This window comes from Thermobia domestica, chromosome 9 (assembly GCF_964235325.1).
Source record: "Thermobia domestica chromosome 9, izTheDome1.hap1.1, whole genome shotgun sequence".
NCBI classification, from domain to species: Eukaryota; Metazoa; Arthropoda; class Insecta; order Zygentoma; family Lepismatidae; genus Thermobia; species Thermobia domestica.
In genome coordinates, this window is record NC_137462.1 from 165686532 (window position 1) to 165707213 (window position 20682).

Sequence of the window (20682 nt, forward strand, 5' to 3'; positions counted from 1 at the left end):
CCGGGTCATGTAGAAAGAGAAACGGATTCTGAGAAGTATAAATTCGTACTTAAAATACCCCGACTTTTCCACGATTTTTTAACAATAATAAGTTGAATTCCCTGCCTTTTTCAGGTTTTCCAGATCTCTGGGAACACTGTCATATAATTTAGCATACAAAAGAAACTAATATTTACCATAGTTGCAACTAATGTTGTATATTTCTGAAGTCTACTTTGCGAATTGTAACCATTAATATATGTATACTTCACTATACTATCACAACTGGTGTACACTAGTGTTCAATATGAATAAATAAATAAATAACACACCCCTTAAAGTCTAATTTAAAACTATTTTACAGACTCGAACCCAGTACTATGGTAAGCAAAATATACTCTCCTCGAGGTCCTCCCACTGGCTTTTACGACGAAGTACTATCCTAATATTTATTGAATACTAGTTCATTGTTTGTTCTTTCTATTTTATTACTATCAACAAACAGTAATTTGTTTTCTTTCCAAAAGTATCTCCGAAGATGAGCAACCAAATATATTCCACTGAACACAGTGAATGAAAGTTAATCTCTGTGAACCATTTTTAGAGTATGAAAGAAAAGTGTTAGCGGAAAATTCTTTTCAAAATCAGGTGCTTCGCGGTTAGGTGACAACAAAAGCTTGAAGGCCTCACGTAATTGACAAGACAAGACCATCAGTGACAAAAGGAAAAAAAAAATGTCAAGGTAGTACAAAAAAAAAAAAAAAAAGGTTAAAAGGAAATCTTACCTGATACTTCCGTATCCTATCCAGCTGTTCCTTGGTGGGCGTAGTCTCGTCCACAGATCGCGGTGGGGTGACTGTACTTGTCTTCCGGGTAGGCACCTGTGGCGGTTGGGCACGATTGACGAGTCGGCCGTCCTTTTCGATCTTCAAGTGATCTCTTGGAGGGGGCACGGGCTTACTGATGGAGCCGTTGACAGGTGCTCCTTTCTTTGTGGAGGCATTTGGTGTATACGACGGCCCCCGGTTGGAGGTCGCACTGGTAGCCGTCGATGACTTCGGAGGTGGATAGCGTGGTGGTGTCTTCGTTCGGCCAACAAACGATTCGGGAACGTCAACGGCCATTTCCCGGTGGGGTCCGTTCTCGAACTCCACCATGTTCATCATACTTGCATAGCCGTCGCCCGAATCTGCGGATGGCTGGTCCGTCACCAGCTCTCCCTGTTGCTGAGCCGCCTCCCCGCCCAAACTGCGTCTCCTGCAAGGATGCAAACAACAACGATTGAACATTATGTATGCCACACTCACTTAAACTGTATAATATTACATTGTACACTTAACAAATCATGCAACAGGAATCCACTATAAGCAAAAAGAACGATCATATTCATGTTTCTTCATTATCATCGCAAATACACAATATAAATTATTTCGAAATGAATGACACCATGATACACAAACAACACCTTCGATACAAGATCGCGAAATGACGACCCGTTTCTGAGCATCCGATAACGAACTTCTGATGACAAATCTCATTTTCACCACTACAAACACAGAAACTCGTTAAAACTTAATACCAAACAATGTACATCTTTCGCCGGTAACTCCATGAAGAAAATTGCAAAATACACCGTGACTGAATCGATGAATCGAAAATTATATTGTTTGGGTTTAGAACTTCTCTCCACTACGTGTTCAACGAGAGCCATTTCTTGTGTAATCTTTTTTTTATTTTACGACCTACTCATGACGAAATAAATTCCGTAGCGATAACAATACAGTCAGCTGAACAGCAGTTAAATGTTTTACCTTTACTCCTATTTAGTCATGTGATAAGAACCAAAGGGGGAGTTTCCAAGTTGCCAGCAGAGGAAGGTCTCTTCTAGCTTTACGCTTGGCTGATGTTGCCAATTCACCTCTTTGCGTGGCGCCTAAACCAACACTTCTACGGCTTCAGTTATTATTTTCTTCCGATAATTACAAACAGAAAACTGACAACATCGGAATACTTGGCATTACTCGTCCCACTTATCACGTAAGTTAAGTACATGTCTATCTGCCTCCTCCGAACTGCATTTACTACAAGAAAAGAGAAAAATAAAGAAGCGTAACATTTATCGTTACGCTTGGCAAAGCAATAATTGTTAACTCAAATGCAATTGCTATCATTTTGTTTTCTTTTTAAAATCTGCATTATCCACTATGAAATTGTGTAGTTATTGACGTACTTTCACAGAGCGAGATGTTCCGGCAAAACCAAAGTGTTTTCGTTGTTGATTTTGCATTATACGGCAATTTGGGAACTACCTGAATTAAAAGACGGTAAACTCGGTTCTTGAATGTCAGGCATGACATAATGATAAGGTAAGCCGATGTGCTGACCACACTCCCAACTGCCCGTGCCACTAGTCTAGTGCGGCGCCTTTCGTGTACGAAGTTCCGGGTTCGATTCCCAGTAAGAGCATAAAAAAATTAAAGGATTATGGTGGTTTGGATTCCACCTTAAACTGTTGGTCCGCGTCTCAATTTAACCTCGGTGCCGAAAACGACGCTAAATTCAACAAATAAACCCATTCTAGCATAGCCACCAGAATGCGCATTTAGTTGGATATGTAATCGGTCAGTACAACGACTCTTCTTATTGTTATGTATATCCTAGAGTGGAATTTACTACTTCTTACTTCACTAGATTAACACAAACGAAAAATGATCCATTACTATGATGATTGGGTACAACCTCACTGCTTTCTACTCGAAGGTTCTTTTATTCGCTTCCTTTATTCTTGAATAGTACTACGAGGAGGAAAAAAAAATTAAAAATATCGTTTTAAAATTTAATGAACATATCGTGTAAGTTTTAAAACTATATATATATATATATATATATATATATATATATATATATATATATATATATATATATATATATATATATATATATATATATATATATATATTACATCCCATGGGTTTTATAGAATTGACAGTTAGACTAAAGGACATTACTGCTTAATGAAAGTAAAATTACATGATGGAATGATACTGTGGGAAGAAACAGAAGAACCCAGAAAAACCCAGACATGACAGTGTCCACCACAAACTCATGTGCAAGAATCGAACAAGGGATCTTCATGTCAGAAGTCAGTGCTTTACCACTGCGCCACCATGTGGCTTAACGTATGTTTGAAGGCTATATGGTCTATGTTTTACACAGTTTTAACGCTGAAATTGTAAAACGTCAATGAAATAAAGCAAAGGAAACTATTTATCCAAACACAAAAGAGCCTGAGAAGTTCATTAAGAGAATTAAGTTCGTCTACTAACAACACTGCTTTTTGTAATTGTATAGCGGTCAACATGGCAGAAAGTGATTACACTAGCTATACTCCCACTTAGTTATACAGGCAATTCCCTCTTCATTAATATACAAGCCCAGTGGTGTCAGGTTTCACTACTGGTGGTGTACAAAGCCCTCTGACAGAAACGTAAGTAAAGTTCCTATAGCACTTGTAACAGTAGGTTCGGTGTTGAAAAGTGACGATTAAATCAATCTATCGCAATCAATCAAGGACCGAATTAGTCAATCTAAGACATTGTCACAGACCCAGCTGAATTTTACCTCCTTAAGGCATCACAGAAGTTATAATTCGACCCCTCCCTACACGCACACCATATGTTAGCAATCCTCTATAACAATGATGCCTGAAAAATTGTATAATTTGTTCCTTTCTTTAAATTCCATTTGAAATAAGAAGAGTGTAGTCCATTATAACATAACCTGAATCAAGACTTGACATTTAAATGTGAAAATATTTTCTTTAACCTTTCGGTTATCAAGCTCATTCTGCAAAGTAGGGCTGTTGGTACCGAGTCGCTTAAATATATATCAGATCAGACCCTACTTAGCCTATCTTATCCTGTTCTTTATCTTAGTTAATCTGTTACCAGTGTTCTGTAGAACTCATAAGCATAAAATACGCTTGCATTGTACCAACTAAACACTAAAAGAGCAACTAATTCGATACTATAATCAACTTCCACCAGATGTATACATCACAAATTTAAATATGAGATGATGAAAGTCTTTTGTAAGTACCATTAATTCAAAGAAAAGAATGTAGGACAGGTCACTCGTGATGGACAAAACAATGGATCCTCCTTTGCAACTTCACAAGATGCAATTTCATGTTAATTTCTTTCTTGTTTCATGTTAGTGCTAACAACTACTTTCTGCAAGGTCAATCAACTCGTAACGCGCGAGAAAGATGTTGACGGTTATTTCCTTCACTATGCTCACTTTATTCAGATTACTAAATTCATACAATAAAATATATTGCTTATTTATTTACGTTGCGCTTAATAAACCGCTACCTTTGTTCTGTTTAAAAGATCATCGTGTGTTAATACAAGTCTACACACAAATATGACTTCCGCCCAATCTCTAGTTCCTGTAGCTGTATTTATTATAATAAAAAAAATGCGTTTTGTAGTCGGCAATGTTAGTGGAGTCTATTCTGTACTAGGGTGACCAGACGTCCCGTTTTTGATTTTTAAATTTGAGTTTAGCGTTCCTTTCAGCAGCGAGGCTATATGAAACACGGACCTACAGCTTAACGTGGGATCCGAACCACTTGAGCTCCCGTCAACAGGATTGTCACTTTTTTCAGAAAGTCATCCGATGTCTCGAGAAAAAAAGAAAAAGAAAGAAAAGAAAGCGTCCGGGTTTTGGCTCGTAATTACATAGTACTACAGAAGTAAATTTTTGTATGAACTTCAACAGTGTTTTCGAGGGAAAAAAAAAAACAATCCTTTTCAGGCTTGCCAACCATACAATAATTTAAGCCTTAATTCTATATATGATGATGCCATTGCGATAACAGCTGAATATACGATCTTTTAAAACGCACACTTTTCTGTAGTTTTTGAATGTGCAAATAAATTGTAGATGTGCATTAAATGAATATAAAACCCACACACTGAGGGTTTTAATAATCATTCCCGCTAAAATGCATAAATAACTATTTAAGAATTGGCAAACGGCAACCTTGCATCCATTTTTAATTACGTTTACGAGAGAGAAAAATATTGTTGCTGTCCAGAGTAGGGAGTGTTAATGATTAAAAAATGAGGACAGTGACGCCGAGTTCGAAGATAAGTTTATTATATATTATTGCTATTATTAGTAGCATTATATATATATATATATATATATATATATATATATATATATATATATATATATATATACGATTACTTTAAAGATGAAAATTGATAATTATGTTCTCTGAGGTTGGTAACTCTGATCCTTCTACAACAAATTCAGTTATCAAAAGATATAATAAGACAATCGATTCTGGTTTCTGTTAAACGTTAGAAGATAATATAAAATCGCCATAAGATTAAATAAATAAAAACTGTTTATTTTGAAAAGCTAGAGACGACTTCCTCACTGGCATGAATAACATAACAATGGCTATAGCTGGAGACTTATCAAATTATGCCGGATTGCCGAGGTTCCGGTTCTTGATTTGCTAAATCTGGTTAGGCTACCTTATTCTATACGAGTGAAATGTACTATATATGTTACAGCTTTAGAATATAAAGGCTTTTGTGACAGTTAACAAATTAGTGTATGACGCATTCTATGCTCAAAAAAAGTGCATAAATTAAATTTGTGATAAGCTATAGCTCGAAGTCGAAAAGAAATAAGATAAAATAATACTCTTGAGCAAGACAAAAAAACATTACGTGTCATTCGTCAAACACGTTCTTCCAATTAATCTCGTCATGTTTTAATAGTACTATAAACTCAAATAAAATATTACGTTTCGGTATTATACGAAGAGAACAGAGTGGGATAATATGGAATTACTAGTGTTTTCCTGTAACATCGAGTTGGTGTGAATGAAATCTCTATGCCAAATGTGTCATTTCCAAAGGCCAAAGAAATGAAAACTACACCCAGTTAATCAAAATCGTCATCGTTGGCAGCCACAATCTTTTGCCATCCCTCAGCCACCGACTGGATTCTGTTGCGAAATAAATCTGGATTCGATCATGCGAATAAAAATCTTGCACCATTCTACTCCCGTCCTGAGAAGTGATTGATCTGCCAGAAATTTTAATTAATATTGCCCACAGAGATGAGACGATAAAAGAGGTTGTCATCTCGTCTCTTAAATTTTGCATGTCTTTTCTCGTCTCGTTTTGTGCCCCCTGACCTTTTTTCTTAATTTCATCTAGAAGTTATCAGAATCTTTTCACATTACGAGAGATCCACGAAGATGTGATATAACAACATTTAAACTATATTATTGGAGTACATTGTGTAATGGCTTGCGTATCATTAAATTTTGATAAATGATCTTCATTGTGTTCGTACAATCATTTTATCAATCTATAGTTTTCGTGTTATGAATCGGGTAACACTAAAAACAGTGTTTAAGATCTAAGACGTGGATCAACTAGTGTTGCCAACGAGACTAGTGAAATTTTTCGTCACGTCTGGAATTCAGAATGATACTTCTTGTCTCGTTTTCGAGAAGAGACGAGAAATTTCTCATCTTGTGGGTAGCACTAATTTTAATCCAAAACTACTTCATAACTCTCCCAATATGCCCTATTCTTTGTAGTTTACTTTGTATCTATTTGTCTGTTGGCTACTTCAAAAGACGAAGGTGTTTTATAGATATTCCACATTGTTCCGTACTTTCATTGTATCATACTTAATTATATTTAATTTTGAAGCCTATCCTTGAAATATCACATGGAGGGGAAAGTAGGGTAGAACCGGATAGACTGATCCAAACCATGTACCCTTCTTCAAAATGAATGAACGCTATTTCTTCCCAGATGGGTGAATTAGATATCTCTACTGGAGAAACAGCACCAGTTACTACAGCGTTCGCCTACGATCAACTGTGTTATTTCAGTGAAACTTGTTTTTTCACATATTTGCACGTTAAATCTCAAGTTTTCTTCAACGTTTGTGCAGAGAATAAACAGGTAATAGCAATATTCATATAATATTTATTAAGGATTGTTTTGACAGTTACTTGTTACTAATCGTATGTAGTCTTTTGCTAGGTTTGGTGATATTTTGTCTATCAAGTATAAATAGGGGTGAAACCAGGTATCTGGGGTTAAGGCGGATCGACAATCATCGTGTCAAGAAGTATGAAACAAGCCAATATAACTAGCTATTCTCTACAGAAATTTACCACTACAACATTTGTTTGTGTAGACTAGGCCCGTAGGTAGAACACCAGGGCAGTTAGATTTTTGGAGGGCTTAACTTTTGAGTTCATCTTACATTTATACATAACAAACAACTGAAAGTTTCAGAGGGATGAAAGGGTCGGAGGGGACTTAAGCCTCCACTGACCAGCCCCTAACTCCGGGCCTGGTATAGACTACAATCCAAAATGTACGTTAATTAAAGATTTTTTTGTTGTTTTTATTTTTACATAAGATTTACAATCGGTGGGTGAAACCAGGCGATTTGATTTTTTCATTTATAACATTATTGTGCAATAAAAAATAGACCTTCACAATTTGTAAGGTTATAATAGTAAATATCAATCTATACTTATATGTATAATTTTAAATCCTAGAGGTCATCAAACCTTAGCTATTCGGTTCTACCCGTACTTGGAATGACTTTTAGCATTTTATCTCACTATTATAATTCTATTACCATTAATCAAGGGTAAAAGTGAGGGGGAACGCAGGGGACACCATCTCTCCATCTCCAAAAATATGTACGGCGTCCCCCAGTTCCTAAAAACTTACAATGAGCAAACATAGGCAGGGGACGGCGTGACGTCATGCCGCTACCTATCGTCCCCCTACCTTTTCAGATTCACTTTTACCCATGTCATTAATTAGAATGAGATTTACATAAGAGGTAGCTTGCCATTAATGATGATGCAATTACATTAATTCAAAGTAGCAATACAGATTTCAAGTGTTAATAAATAGCTTTAAGAAGTTCACAAGGAACAAAAATTTTCCAGTCTTAAAACATAAAAATCGATCTTAAGAAGAGCATACAAAGCAGTATCTCAGAAATCCACGTGTCTCAAGCAAAACTGTAATTGTGGAGTAATTAATGATTTGCTTGCAAAAGCCGACTGCGTGAGAGTACAGTCATCGTATCATCACACAAGATTAAACTTTCAATGGAGGGAAAATAACGTTTTCTCACAGACTGACACTGATAATACTACATTTAAAACGAACACTTGTTCCGAAATCTTATTTTTTATTACGTATGAACACTCGTAATTCAGAAAGAAAAATATAAAGATGATCTATTACTTCTAATTACACATTTGAGGAATGTAAGTGAAAGTACATCTTGTTTATAATTTTATTTACTTTTTTTAAAGACAGATGAAGAGAACAGAGATTATTATTCAAAATTAGAAAGGTACGGTGTATTACAGTCAAACATTTTAAGAGGTGAAAAATATTCTAGCCAAGTATATCTATATTCGGAATATGATTGAGTTGGGTGATGAATGAAATTGAACTGTAATATATCAGGCTATTGGCTATTACCTGAAAGTCGCTTATTATCAATTTTGTAAAAAAAAAAAAAAAAACCATATGACTTTGTATACGTGTTTTTCACATTTAAGTGCAAATCTTCGGCTGGCTGACAGTGACCTATAATTTCGACATTGAGTTATTGCAGCTTTGAGGTATATTTTATAATAATTTCTCACCTCCCAAATGAAGCATCTCGACACTCACAAGCAGTAGCAGTCGTTCTTTCAGAAAAAATATTCCGGGAGAGGGCACTATTCTGTTTATTTTATATTATAGACGTATTATTTTGGTCTCCTCCGGGGGGGGGGGGGCACTCTCAGAGATCCAGAAGGCAGTGCCCCTCCAAAAACATGCCTGGAAGAAACACTGCTCAGTAGTAACAGCCTTACAGAACTTCAAAGGTTTTGATGTAATCGCATCTCAAAATACACTTACTTAAATCGACATAGCGACATATCAAAAAACAAAAACCGCTATGTTTGCGGACACTCACTCAAAATTCCGAGTGTCATACGTTCTCTCTCTCTCTCTCTCTCTCTCTCTAATTACAACTTTTACCTCCGTACGTTGCGTTAAATAAGTCATTCCTACAAGGTACAAGGGTCGTTCAAGGTTGACCGGTTTTTCAGAGGAAACAGATAACACAAGAAGCACCACACCAAACTAAATATTCTCAGTGCGCATCGGGGCACCGTTGCCATCGTTATAGCAGCTCCTTGATTTCTTTGGCGTAGAAAGAACTTGGTTGTTGCTGTAACCACTTGAGGACATCGTTCCGCAGTGCTTCATCTGTCGTGAATTTCTTCCCTTCTACGTACATGTTGCACAGGCCTATGAAGGTATGTGTTACAGTCAAGTTTATAGTCAAGGGACGTTATCAAAAGCAACAGCCAAAAGATGATTCAGTAGCTTTTGTTCTTGAATTTTCGATGTCCAAGATACTCCTCGTAGTGAGCGATCAATCACCAACATGCATCACCAAACAATGTTAAACCCTTTGGAGAAAAATACCTTTTAAAAAAAAACAACTCGATGTTTGAGTGACTTGATCGAATTTCTATCTGCGAATCTTCACTGAACCGTAACAAACTCGAACCATTTCTGGAGCGGTTGATCACGAGTGATGAAAAGTGGATAATCGATCGACTCGAACGTGTACTGTCGCTAATTACCCCGAGAGCACCTAGCAACTCACAAGAAACGCCCGGACTGGTCAACTGGTGTAGTATACCACCATGACAACGCCAAACCGCATACATCTTTAACGACCTGTCTAAAGTTGTGAGAACTTCGCTGCAATGTTTTAATGCATCCACCGTATAGCCCAAACCTGGCATCGTCATTGTTTCAGTCTGCAGAACTCCCTGAGTGATTAAATTAGTTTCAAAAGAGGTCTGTGATAGCGACATGTCACAATTTTTTGACCAGACACCACGAAAGTTCTATAACGACGGGATTATAACGTTAACGGAAAAATTACAGAAAGTCATCGAACAAACTGGTTCATATGTAGTTTCTGGTTATTTTCAAATTACACTAAATGTTTTCTCAATTTCGATCTCCAAAGGCTCAATAGTTTTTAGACTTTATATTAGTATTTGGCTTCATCTGATCCTTCGCTCATCTAAATCTTTACCTGCGCTCGAACTAGGGGTGTGACGACCTTGGGGTCAGTTTAAAAAAAGAAAGTGTTAGGTTGCACAACAAGTGTGAAATGTACATCCTGCATGAGGAAATGTTGAATCTCACAGAAACAAGCAATATGAAACACTTAACCTCTTCCGACTAGATGGAGTTAAGAATAATTCATTTGGATATTTATAATGGAAATTAGGCCTTGTAAGTTTAATTCGCCTGTTTGTAGTCAATACTAATATTTATTTTTAATATTTGAGAATTATTTTACCACAATCCAAAGAATACTGACAAAAGTATACTTGTGCTATGGTTTCAAAAACCCCGTTTCCTAAATTACGTAATAAAGCCACTGATGCAATGACAGTAGCACTTCATCTATGTCCAAACTATAATTACCAATTAAATACAAAGTGTACAATTATGTGATAATTCACACGCCCTTCAAGTGAAGCTACAGGAAAGTCGAGGATCTACACAACAAAATAAATCAAATCATAAACATGTTTCATCAACTCTTAACCTTCAGTGATGATGTTTTTTCCGTAATTATACATTCCCGGCTAGTGTTAGAAGACGTGAACATTCATAATGTACCATATACCCTAACTATAGACTGTGTTAAAGGAAATTGTATCGAAGACGCAGTAGGCAGACCCGTAGCCAGCCCAAAAATGTAGAGGGGGCCCGGTAGAAGTTAAGGGGGGGCGAGCCAACCATATAGTTCATCAAATAGTAACATCAGCTATTCATTATATTTGCTCTTGAATGTTTAAGTATCTTGCTTCTACATAATTCTATTATCCCCTCTACACATACACACATTATGTTAACATTCTGTAATCTACATGAAAAAAACGTAAATGGGCCATTCCATCGTCACGGGCAGGACATTTACACGACATTTTTGATGCTTTAAAGTTGTATATTTCTAAAAGTACAACATAAATTCTGCTAATTGTATGATATATGAGCAGTACAGACTTAGGAGTATATGTAGCTGATGTTTTCAGTATTTTTTTCTGTTTAGAGTAGAAAATATTAATTCCTAAATGTCTGTCACGGGTGGGGACAAAAAAGAGAAGTGACTTTCGACACACCAAGTGAATGTTACAAAACTCTGTGAATTCTTAGCTCAAAATGTTTTTATTTAAACGGAAATGTAAAAATGATGAAATTTTTAAAGAAACTTCACATAATAGAAATTTGCCAAATATTTATTTAATGAATAAACTAAACTTTACTGCGTCACGGGCAGGACACATGGTTGTCACGGGCAGGACACCGTGTGAATCAACACACAACATCTCAATAAGAATGATTTCAAAAATGAAATAAAATCGAAAATAAGTTAATTTCTGCTGTTCTGTTATAGCATTTTACACAAATAATTATATTTACTTTACTTGAGGCTCGCTTTTATCACTTAATAATAATAATATGCCGTACACTTATTTCTCACCACCTACACTTTAGGAAATGGTTTTATTTGCCCATTTACACCCACCTTGTAGGGAAATTCGTACAAAACACTGTCTAACAGTATATAAAATAGGTGCTGGTATCCAGTGCCCGTGCCGTGGAAAATCAGCGCCCGGGGCGAGAGTATACAACGCGTCGCGACGGCGCCCCCGTAAATATGAGTGAGATCGACAGACCAGCCTCAAAGCGTTACTATGGTTGGCGCGATGCGTAAGAAAATTTTCAAAAATAAACTCTGCTTTTCGTTGATTTTGAGCACTTTTTAATATTTGTTTTCCTTCCATTTTATATATATATATATATATATATATATATATATATATATATATATATATATATATATATATATATATATTATTTTTTCCTCCTGAATTTTGCGCCCCCTTACTTTGACGCCCGGGGCCGTAACCACGCTCGCCCCCCTCCCCCCGGGGCACAGCACTGCTGGTATCAAAGGTATTATTTGATCGAAATTCACGTAAGACACATCTTCAACAGTCTTGAAAATTTTACCGCAATCGCTTACGGTCTTGATACGAATTTCCTTGACTTCTTCGTCCTCTTCTACTGGGCTTTGTGCGATAGTTGCATGTCTATGTTTTCTTTTTCTGTCCACTAAAGAAAAATTCCATCAACAAAAATGTTTATTGTTATATATCTTCAACAGCTGGTCTAACACAAGCCTTGTAAGTCGTCCCTCAGGATACCTTCATGGCTTTGGAGTCACCATTTTCAGAATCTGAATAAAAGTCTGTTAGAAATTGAAAGATTTTATACGGATGAAGCTCTAATTTAAAAGTTCGACGAACTACCAAATTTTCGCTGTCAAATTGCAGGAATAACTGTTTTGATTGGAGACATTCAATTGACAAGAGCATTTTCCCGTCTTTTATTCAAAACGGCTTTTTTTTTTTTTTCAATTTCTGCTGATGATAGTAGTAAAACAGATATATTTTGAAACGAAAAGTTTAAAGCTGCTACGAAATTAGCAGCACATTCTACAATTACTTTGTTTTGTTTCACAAAGTTTCATACTGGCCGTTTTGTACGTACTTCAATCCCATCTACTGCTCCCTTGAAACGAACAGAAAGGTGACACTAATGATAATATTTATATGACATTTATTTTAAGTTAAAACATCATACTGACAGTAATACATAATCCTCTATTTAAGTAAATAATGTTCATGCTTAGAAAACTTTATTTTAGTACACATGGAATAATTTTCTATCGTGAATAACCAATGTACACAAACTATCCCACGAGTGGCATTCCCACTGTCACGGGCAGGACAAGTTTTCAAATTGAAATAAATCGAAATATATTGTTAGCATTAGTCCAAAATTTGGTAAATGTGAAATACACGTGAAAATTGTTACTTCTACTAAGTACGAACCACATTCACAAATTTAGTAATTCAGTACAATAACTTTTGGTAGTTTTCTGTCACGGGCAGGACACTCAAGTTGACGTTTATATCTTTAATGATATTATAACCAATTTTTATCCTGTAAACACTATTTCAACTGCAGCTTGTAGCAAAAAGAAGCATCTTGAATAGCTCGAAGTTACTTCAGCCAAACATGCATAATATACCGTAAAATGTGGCCGATAACAAGAATAAAAATTTTCCTCCCAGCTGACATGTTACAAATTCACAACTCAGACTTAAAATTTTACGTGAATTCTAAGTATAAATAAGTTTTTCTTTGTGAAAAAGTAAATTTCGTTCTATTTACTTCATGTATACGTAAAAATGCATTGATTTTAACAGTTTTCTAAAATTTGGGTTCAGGCTCACTTTCGCGTGGAATGGCCCAAATTTTATTAAATAGGTATTACTAACTACACGAATTAGAATTAAAATATAAATGTTTTAATAGTCCCACATGTAATACTAACATTAAGATCAAGAACGAGAGATGATCTACTGTGAAATAAGGAAATTCAACTTTACTTAAGCTCTTGTTTAGGGTTAATTTGCGAAGTTGCCCGTCCGTTTTTACCAAAATTTTGAAAATTTACCAAGAAGAAATTGATAATTTGATTGCTTGTGCGCTTGATAACATGTAAGTGAAGCTTAATTTATGTGTAATATCTTTTGATAAGCGGTTATAAAGACGGGACTAATTCGCAAGTAGAGGGAACTACTTGTCTCTAGGTTCAGGACGGTTCGATTGTGGATAATTTTCGAGTAAACATGCCTACAAGTGTAGAGGGTCTTTGCGCTGGATGTGAATGGACAGTACTAATATTTTAAAACATGATGTTGATAATGAGGTTAATCTTTTGATTATTCATGGTTTAATGAATGAAAGAACAAAGACCACCAACAATCGTTCACGAGTTTCTGCTTGAGATAGGAGAGCTCTACAAACCTAAGTACGTACCGTACTAAGGTAAGTCGGAAATAGACATAACCTTCTAAGTAACCTAGTAGTGCGTTATCCCACCTTACTTCGGCTTCTCGCTTCGCTCTTCTTCCCTCTCAACTCAGCACTCCCCATTAACTACCCACAACCGTGCTCCGCGTGGCCCCCCAGTCTCACCTGTAGGTTAATAATGGATTTCCATATGTAATTGTGGTACTCCCATACTCCCACCCTCGAGGTAACGTAACAGAACATAAAATGAGCAAAGTTTAAGTAGAAATTGATGATTGTAGATTTTATTATGATTTTTGTTGAAAATTAGGTGGACGGGCAACTTTGAAGTAATTCCCTTGTTTACAATTACAGTTGTATTTTTTTTTTTTTTTTAAATATTCATAGTAAGTTCTTGTTTAAAATCTTAAACTCATTTTATATAAATGAACCACCTGCACACTATACCAAAAAGACACATGCCAAAACAGCTATATATATATATATATATATATATATATATATATATATATATATATATAAATGTTATTCAAAGCTACACTGAGAAAAAAAAGTATGTGGCGTACGTAATATCGTACGTTACATTTGTATATCCTGTAGTTTTTGGACTTAACGTACAGCAAGCGTATAACTGAAAACGCATGTTTTATAATACTTTCTGTATAAGTGTACCATCTATACATACTTTCCGTATGAAACAATATAGGCAGTCAGGATCTCACATACAAATGGACGTATAGCTATAACATACAGCTGACGAAGGTAACATACATATACCCTAGACATCAGACATCCTGCAACGGCATTATGTAACACCTAAGGGTAGTGCCTATGCAGCATACGGATAACGTATGCTCCCTTCTGATTTTTGTAGTAAGCAAGAGGATTCCGTATATTTGTACAATATACCACTGTCCGGAGAACGGATTTTTTTTCAATGTAAGTAAAACGTTAATAGTTATTGAGTAAAAACTGTAATAGATAGCATAACAGTTTGCGGTTTTCTGCAATCAATTAAGGGTTAGGCTATTCCAGAATGCGTTTGCGATACGTTACCCTCCCCATCGAACGCGATCTACGTGGCTACTCGGTAATTGTATTTTCGCTAGAGTTATAAACTATACTGAGAACCAGTCAGGGTTTCCAGGTCTTTTTTGCCAGGTCCAGGTCTATAATAGCAGAGTTCCAATACTCTGCACAAAGCATCTTCGAAGCAGTTGTTTCTTGTTAAAATTCCCTTGCCTGGTAACACGTCTTTCCTTTCTTCCCTTCTTTTAAACAGCAGGCGGTCTATTGTTCCGAAACGCACCAAATACGCTCGAGTCAAAGTTCTCTGCGCGTTTTAATTGCCTTCGCGTTTGCAGTGCACTGTGATTACCCATCTACATTTAAATGCGTCAGCATATTCCAAGCGTACACATGAGCAATAAAAAGGCGTTGCGAATGCTTCAAACAGCCGCCTACTAAGGGTTAGGCTATTCGAGAATGCGTTTCCAATGCATTACCCCCGCAGCGAACGCGACCTAGGTGGCTACTCGGTAATTTTACTTTTGCCGGTGTTATAAATCATACTGTGAGCCAGTCAGGGTTTCCACGTCCTTTTTGCCAGGTCTTGGTTTATAATAGCAGAGTTCCACTACTCTGCACAAAGAATCTTCCAAGCAGCTATTTCCTGCTAAAATCCTCTTGCCTGGCAACACATCTTTCCTTTCCCCCCTTTCTTTAGACATCCTTTAAACAGCAGACGGTCTATTGTTCCGAAAACACAGCAAATAACGCCCGCGTTTTCATTGCTTTCGCGTTTGTAGCGCATTGTGATTAGCCATCCACATTTAAATACATGGTCAGCGTATTCCAAGCGCAGCATGAGCAATAAAAGCGCTTTGCGAACGCTTCGAATAGCCGCCCAGTAAGCGTCCCAAGAATATATTTAATCTCCACTCCAATCTCTCTACTAAAACCGTAAGCAGTAGAAATCTTCGAAATCCATATCAATTGAGAAAACACCATACCAAACAACTCGAAACACTTTCACGTGATTACACGCAACATTGCTACTTGTTATTTCTAATATTGCATACATCAAACAATCCTCCGCGTAATTTTCTAGAATCTGACTCTAGAATCTAGAATTTTCTAGCAGTACTGACGAGGAAACCGATTCAAGTGGGACACGAAGTTGTGAGCGAGTTTATGAGCAAACGAAGTGTTTTTGTGTACAATTAAACCCATTAGAGGGGAAATCCCTCGATCTCAACCGTTCCGGAGATATAGACGGGTAAGGGGAAAGCTGACGCTCTGATATTTTGTGGATTTTCGGCTGTGTTGCGAGTGAATATGTTCGAAAAACTGCATTTAAATGTTAAGAAAGATGCACCAGAATGAATAAAAGTGGTGTTGAATGTTGAGCTGAGTGGCGTAGCTTTTACCTGGGGCCGGAAAAAGAAGGGGCTATGAGGACTTACAAACGCCATTGACACAAAGAACAATATTGTATGATATTACTTGCTAATATATCATGTCTTTAGTTCGTAGAAAATGAGAAAATGTGATATGAAAATGTATTAGTTATATTGCTAAAGGAACAGAGACGTTAATATGTGAACAAAAATACAAGGTTATATTCTGTCGAAAAGCGCTAGAGAAAAACAAATCAAATAATATGAAACATAAACAGATATTGTTGCAAACGTAAGTACGACAGTGTGTGGTTGTGTGACATACGTATATTAAAACACAAAGTATGAATCTATAAACAAAAATAGTATCTTCCACTTAAAAAACGAAAATCTCTACTACGCCTTATATACTGTATATCACATACAGTTCCTATCGGTTAAAAATTGTAGAAATTATAAATGTTTGGAAAGTTCGGATGGCCACCAGTTTTTACATTTTTGATCCTATTTCGACTGATGATGCTTTTACTTGATTCAGCGTACCACGAAACCTCTATATAGAACCCTTACACGACTATTTTAGGCAACAATGGAACTTCGGTATTTTCGCCTTCCCCCTCCAAAACATTTCTCCCCTAGAATTTTTATGGACTCTTCGGTTTTGTAACCCTCATGTTTAAGGCGACGTATTACCACAGTTCCGTGGATGGAGGAATTCTTCATTTTGTAGAAGTCTCTTTTACTTGTACTATCGCTACATATTCAAAAATTCGCAAAATATCGGAACACCCTTCCCCTTATTCCTCTATATCTCCGAAACGGTAAACATCGAGGGTTTTCCCCTCTAATGGGTTTAATTGTACTCAAAAACACTTCGTTTGCGCATAAACTAGTCCCCAATTTTGTGTCACACTTGAATCGGTTTCCTTGTGAGTAAAATATAGTTTCCATATTGCTTTCGTTCTTAGTTAAGGCTACTGTAAAGGGAGAAGTTTTGCTGATGGATGTCACTACAATCTTCGTATCTCTCCCATGTATTTTTTTTATCTTTCACGAAAATTTACAATTTCTTTTACAAATTTCAATATAGAGAGTTCAAATTTTTAGAGAAGGAACTTCATAACCTATCAAAGGAAACAATCCATGCCAATTTTTTATTTAGAATTTTCTATTGTTGAAACAGTTCCATTGTTCAAGATTTAGATAACCATTTCAACAATCAAGCAATTTTAACAATGAACAAAATTCTAAATAAAAAATCGGCACGGATTATTGCCTTCGATAGAGTTCCTTTTCTAAAAATTTGGAATCTCTAGGTTGAAATTTGTAAGAGAAATCGCGAATTTTCGTGAAAGGTAAAAAAATATAAGGGAGAGATACGAAGACTGTAGTGCCATCTATCGGCAAAACTTGTCCCTTTAAACCAACCTTAATTCGTTATCTTTGCCTCTGACGTCATAATTGATTTGATGAAGGGAAAAACATATTGATAATATGAACTATTCCACAAAGTACTATTTTCTAAACACTAAATTCTACAACAGTATTGGCGTTCAACGAGAAAAAAAAATGTTCAAAGGTGGGAGATGGCGGTACAGCAATCGATAGATCTTACTGAGTTATAGTCGAAATTATATGGGCGAGATCTCGAAAAAAAAAAAAAGAAAAAAGAAAAAACGAAAGCTTAAAAATTGATGCTGCACTAGAATCAAACCGCTGATTAAGATGAAACTGATAATGAAACATATCCTCATTAAGATCTTCATTACGGTACTAGAAACACTTCCTCTAATCTCCGAGACCTGTCGTTTTCATTTCATTAGGGGGACATTGGGTGATATCAATAAAACGGAGAAGTTACTCATTACGCCCAATTTTGAAGTAGTTACTCGCATTGGTATCAATAAAAAGAGAACTGAGCACTAGTCGTCTCGGCTGACCTCGGAGAAGCCCCGCCCTTTTGAAGTAACCACACCTCTATTCTCGAGCCGAGTAACTACTACGCGTTTGATATCAATAAAAATCAAAGACTCCTCTGTGATGCTAGTAACTTCTCCAAATTTGTGGAGCAAGCTAAATAGGTGACTCCGTGCGAAATATGGCAGAGTATATGATTGTTTTACTACGTAGAAAAATTTATAAACTGCACAGAAATGTTGGAAATGGAGATTACAAAAAGCATTATAAGTTTATGAAAGAAAATGTAGTGATTAGCACAACATTTTTTAAGGAGAATCAACCGAAATTCGGGGTGGTGGACTACGTAATGATGAAAAGGGTTTTCTTCAAGGGCGCCGATCCTGTGAGGGCCCGGGCCCCCCAAAGCTCATGTGGGCCCCTATTGTATTTATGAATATACAATATTTGGCATAATTAGAGTGCAATTTGTCTTAAAATCCTGATATATACACCTTCTGCATCTGAATGCCCTCTCCCCCCAAATTTACAGAGAAATCGGTGCCCTTGGTTTTCTTGCGTTACGTGAGCGATCCGGGATTCCAGGTCGGAATGTCAGGGGATTCTGGTGTGGCTCAAAGTACTATCTATGACTACCTGAAAATGGATTGTTTTCGGAAGTGTGCGTAATATACAAACAGCAAAGGCAGAGTGGCAAGAACAATATACATTTCCGGGTGCTATCGGAGCACTTGACTATATACAAGTGGCAATAAAGAAACCTAGTATTTTGGAGAGTAATACGTTAATAGGAAGAGCTGTTTCGTGGCTAAGCGGTTAGCGTACATGCCTTTGGCATAGAAGACCCGCGTTCGATTCCCGGCAGGAGCTCATGTGGTTTGGATTCCACGTTAATCAGTGGGTTCTGTCTCATATAGGCACGCTACTGAAAAGGACGTTAAACTAATAATCAACTCAACTCAACGTTGATAGAAAGGGTGTATACTAGTGCTGTCGAAATCGGTTTTTGAAAAAACCGAAAACCGGTTTTTGAAAAAAGTGAAATTTCATAAAACCGAAATGTCGGTTTTGAAAACCGCTTTTGCGGTTTCGGTTTTGAAAACCGCATTTGCGGTTTCGGTTTTCAAAACCGCATTTGCGGTTTCGGTTTTCAAAACCGCATTTGCGGTTTCGGTTTTGAAAACCGCTTTTGCGGTTTTCGGTTTTCAGAAAATCGGTTTTCTGAAAAACCGAAAACCGCAAATGTCACACTAATATCAAGTAACGACGAGAAATCAGCTAAGAATCTTTCCCCACTCCGGCTCACAGTTGCCAGATGGAGGGAAATTTTCCTCGGCGTAGGGAAAAAATTATCAAAATTTGCAGAAGGAAAAGAAGTTATTTTTTCTTAAAATGTCTTAAAGTGAAGGAAAATTCTTGGTGAATATACTTTTACAATTGGCAGAATAAAAAAATAAGTTGCAATTTCTCAAAGAGGCACGGGTATCGTTATTGGGAAGTAAAAAGATACAGAATAAAATATGATCGGTGTTTCCTTCACGTATAAACTACTGCAGGTGTCTGGGACTTTCGATAAGAAACCAGTCAACCAGGGTTGGCAAAAACCATGGTTTTTATTAAAAAAAACCAAATAAACCGGTTTTTTTGGTTTAAACCAGGTTTTTTTGGTTTAAACCAGGTTTTTATGGTTTAAATAATTTGCTCTATATATTCATATCATATATGGACAGAAATAAGTTTGTTTCGCCTTGATGTTATTATGCGACAACCGAGTTATGCTGGAAGTGGTCACATAAGCTTAAAGCGGAATAAAAACCGCTTCTCGAGTTACATCCGAGAGAAATTGTCCTCCATTTGAACTCGGAACCAGGACTAATTGCCCACAAATGCGATACGTCTGCCGACTCACTCACGAAGGAATCATGATAAAAATCGTTGTACTGATCTTTACATGCTTCTTAATATAACTGTCAAGAGTCATTTCAGAAGGACAAAAAGATAAACAGTTGCACAAGTGAAACCATTACACAGAATTACATATGAACAATTTCAAAGTACTACGGAGTACAGAAGAACTAATTTAGTTCAAGTTAGTTAACAACGACTTTTATTGGTCCAAATTAAAGAAATACACCGACTTAATCTGCATATCAATAAGAAAAGTGAATAAAGATACGAATTATTTGAGTCCACTTTGGCTCAGACTCATTTATACATAAATAGATACCAAAGATACTTATTTCACTAAAGGCCTCTCGTGAGGTCTGTATGACCCTTCCCCCCTCCCCCCCACACAAAAAGTACGGCATTTTCGATGTATTTTATCAATA

The 20682-nt window shown here is 36.5% G+C and overlaps 1 protein-coding gene across 4 annotated transcripts in view; it reads right to left on the reverse strand.

The window, feature by feature from the left end:
• Positions 1-20682, reverse strand: part of LOC145695169 (protein PALS1-like) — a 351545-nt gene that overhangs the window by 87184 nt on the left and 243679 nt on the right. For all 4 annotated transcript variants that reach the window (XM_081772126.1, XM_081772127.1, XM_081772125.1 and 1 more), the window contains one exon: positions 765-1236. In XM_081772126.1, the coding sequence (XP_081628252.1) occupies positions 765-1236 (472 nt within the window). The remainder of the gene's footprint in view (positions 1-764; positions 1237-20682) is intronic.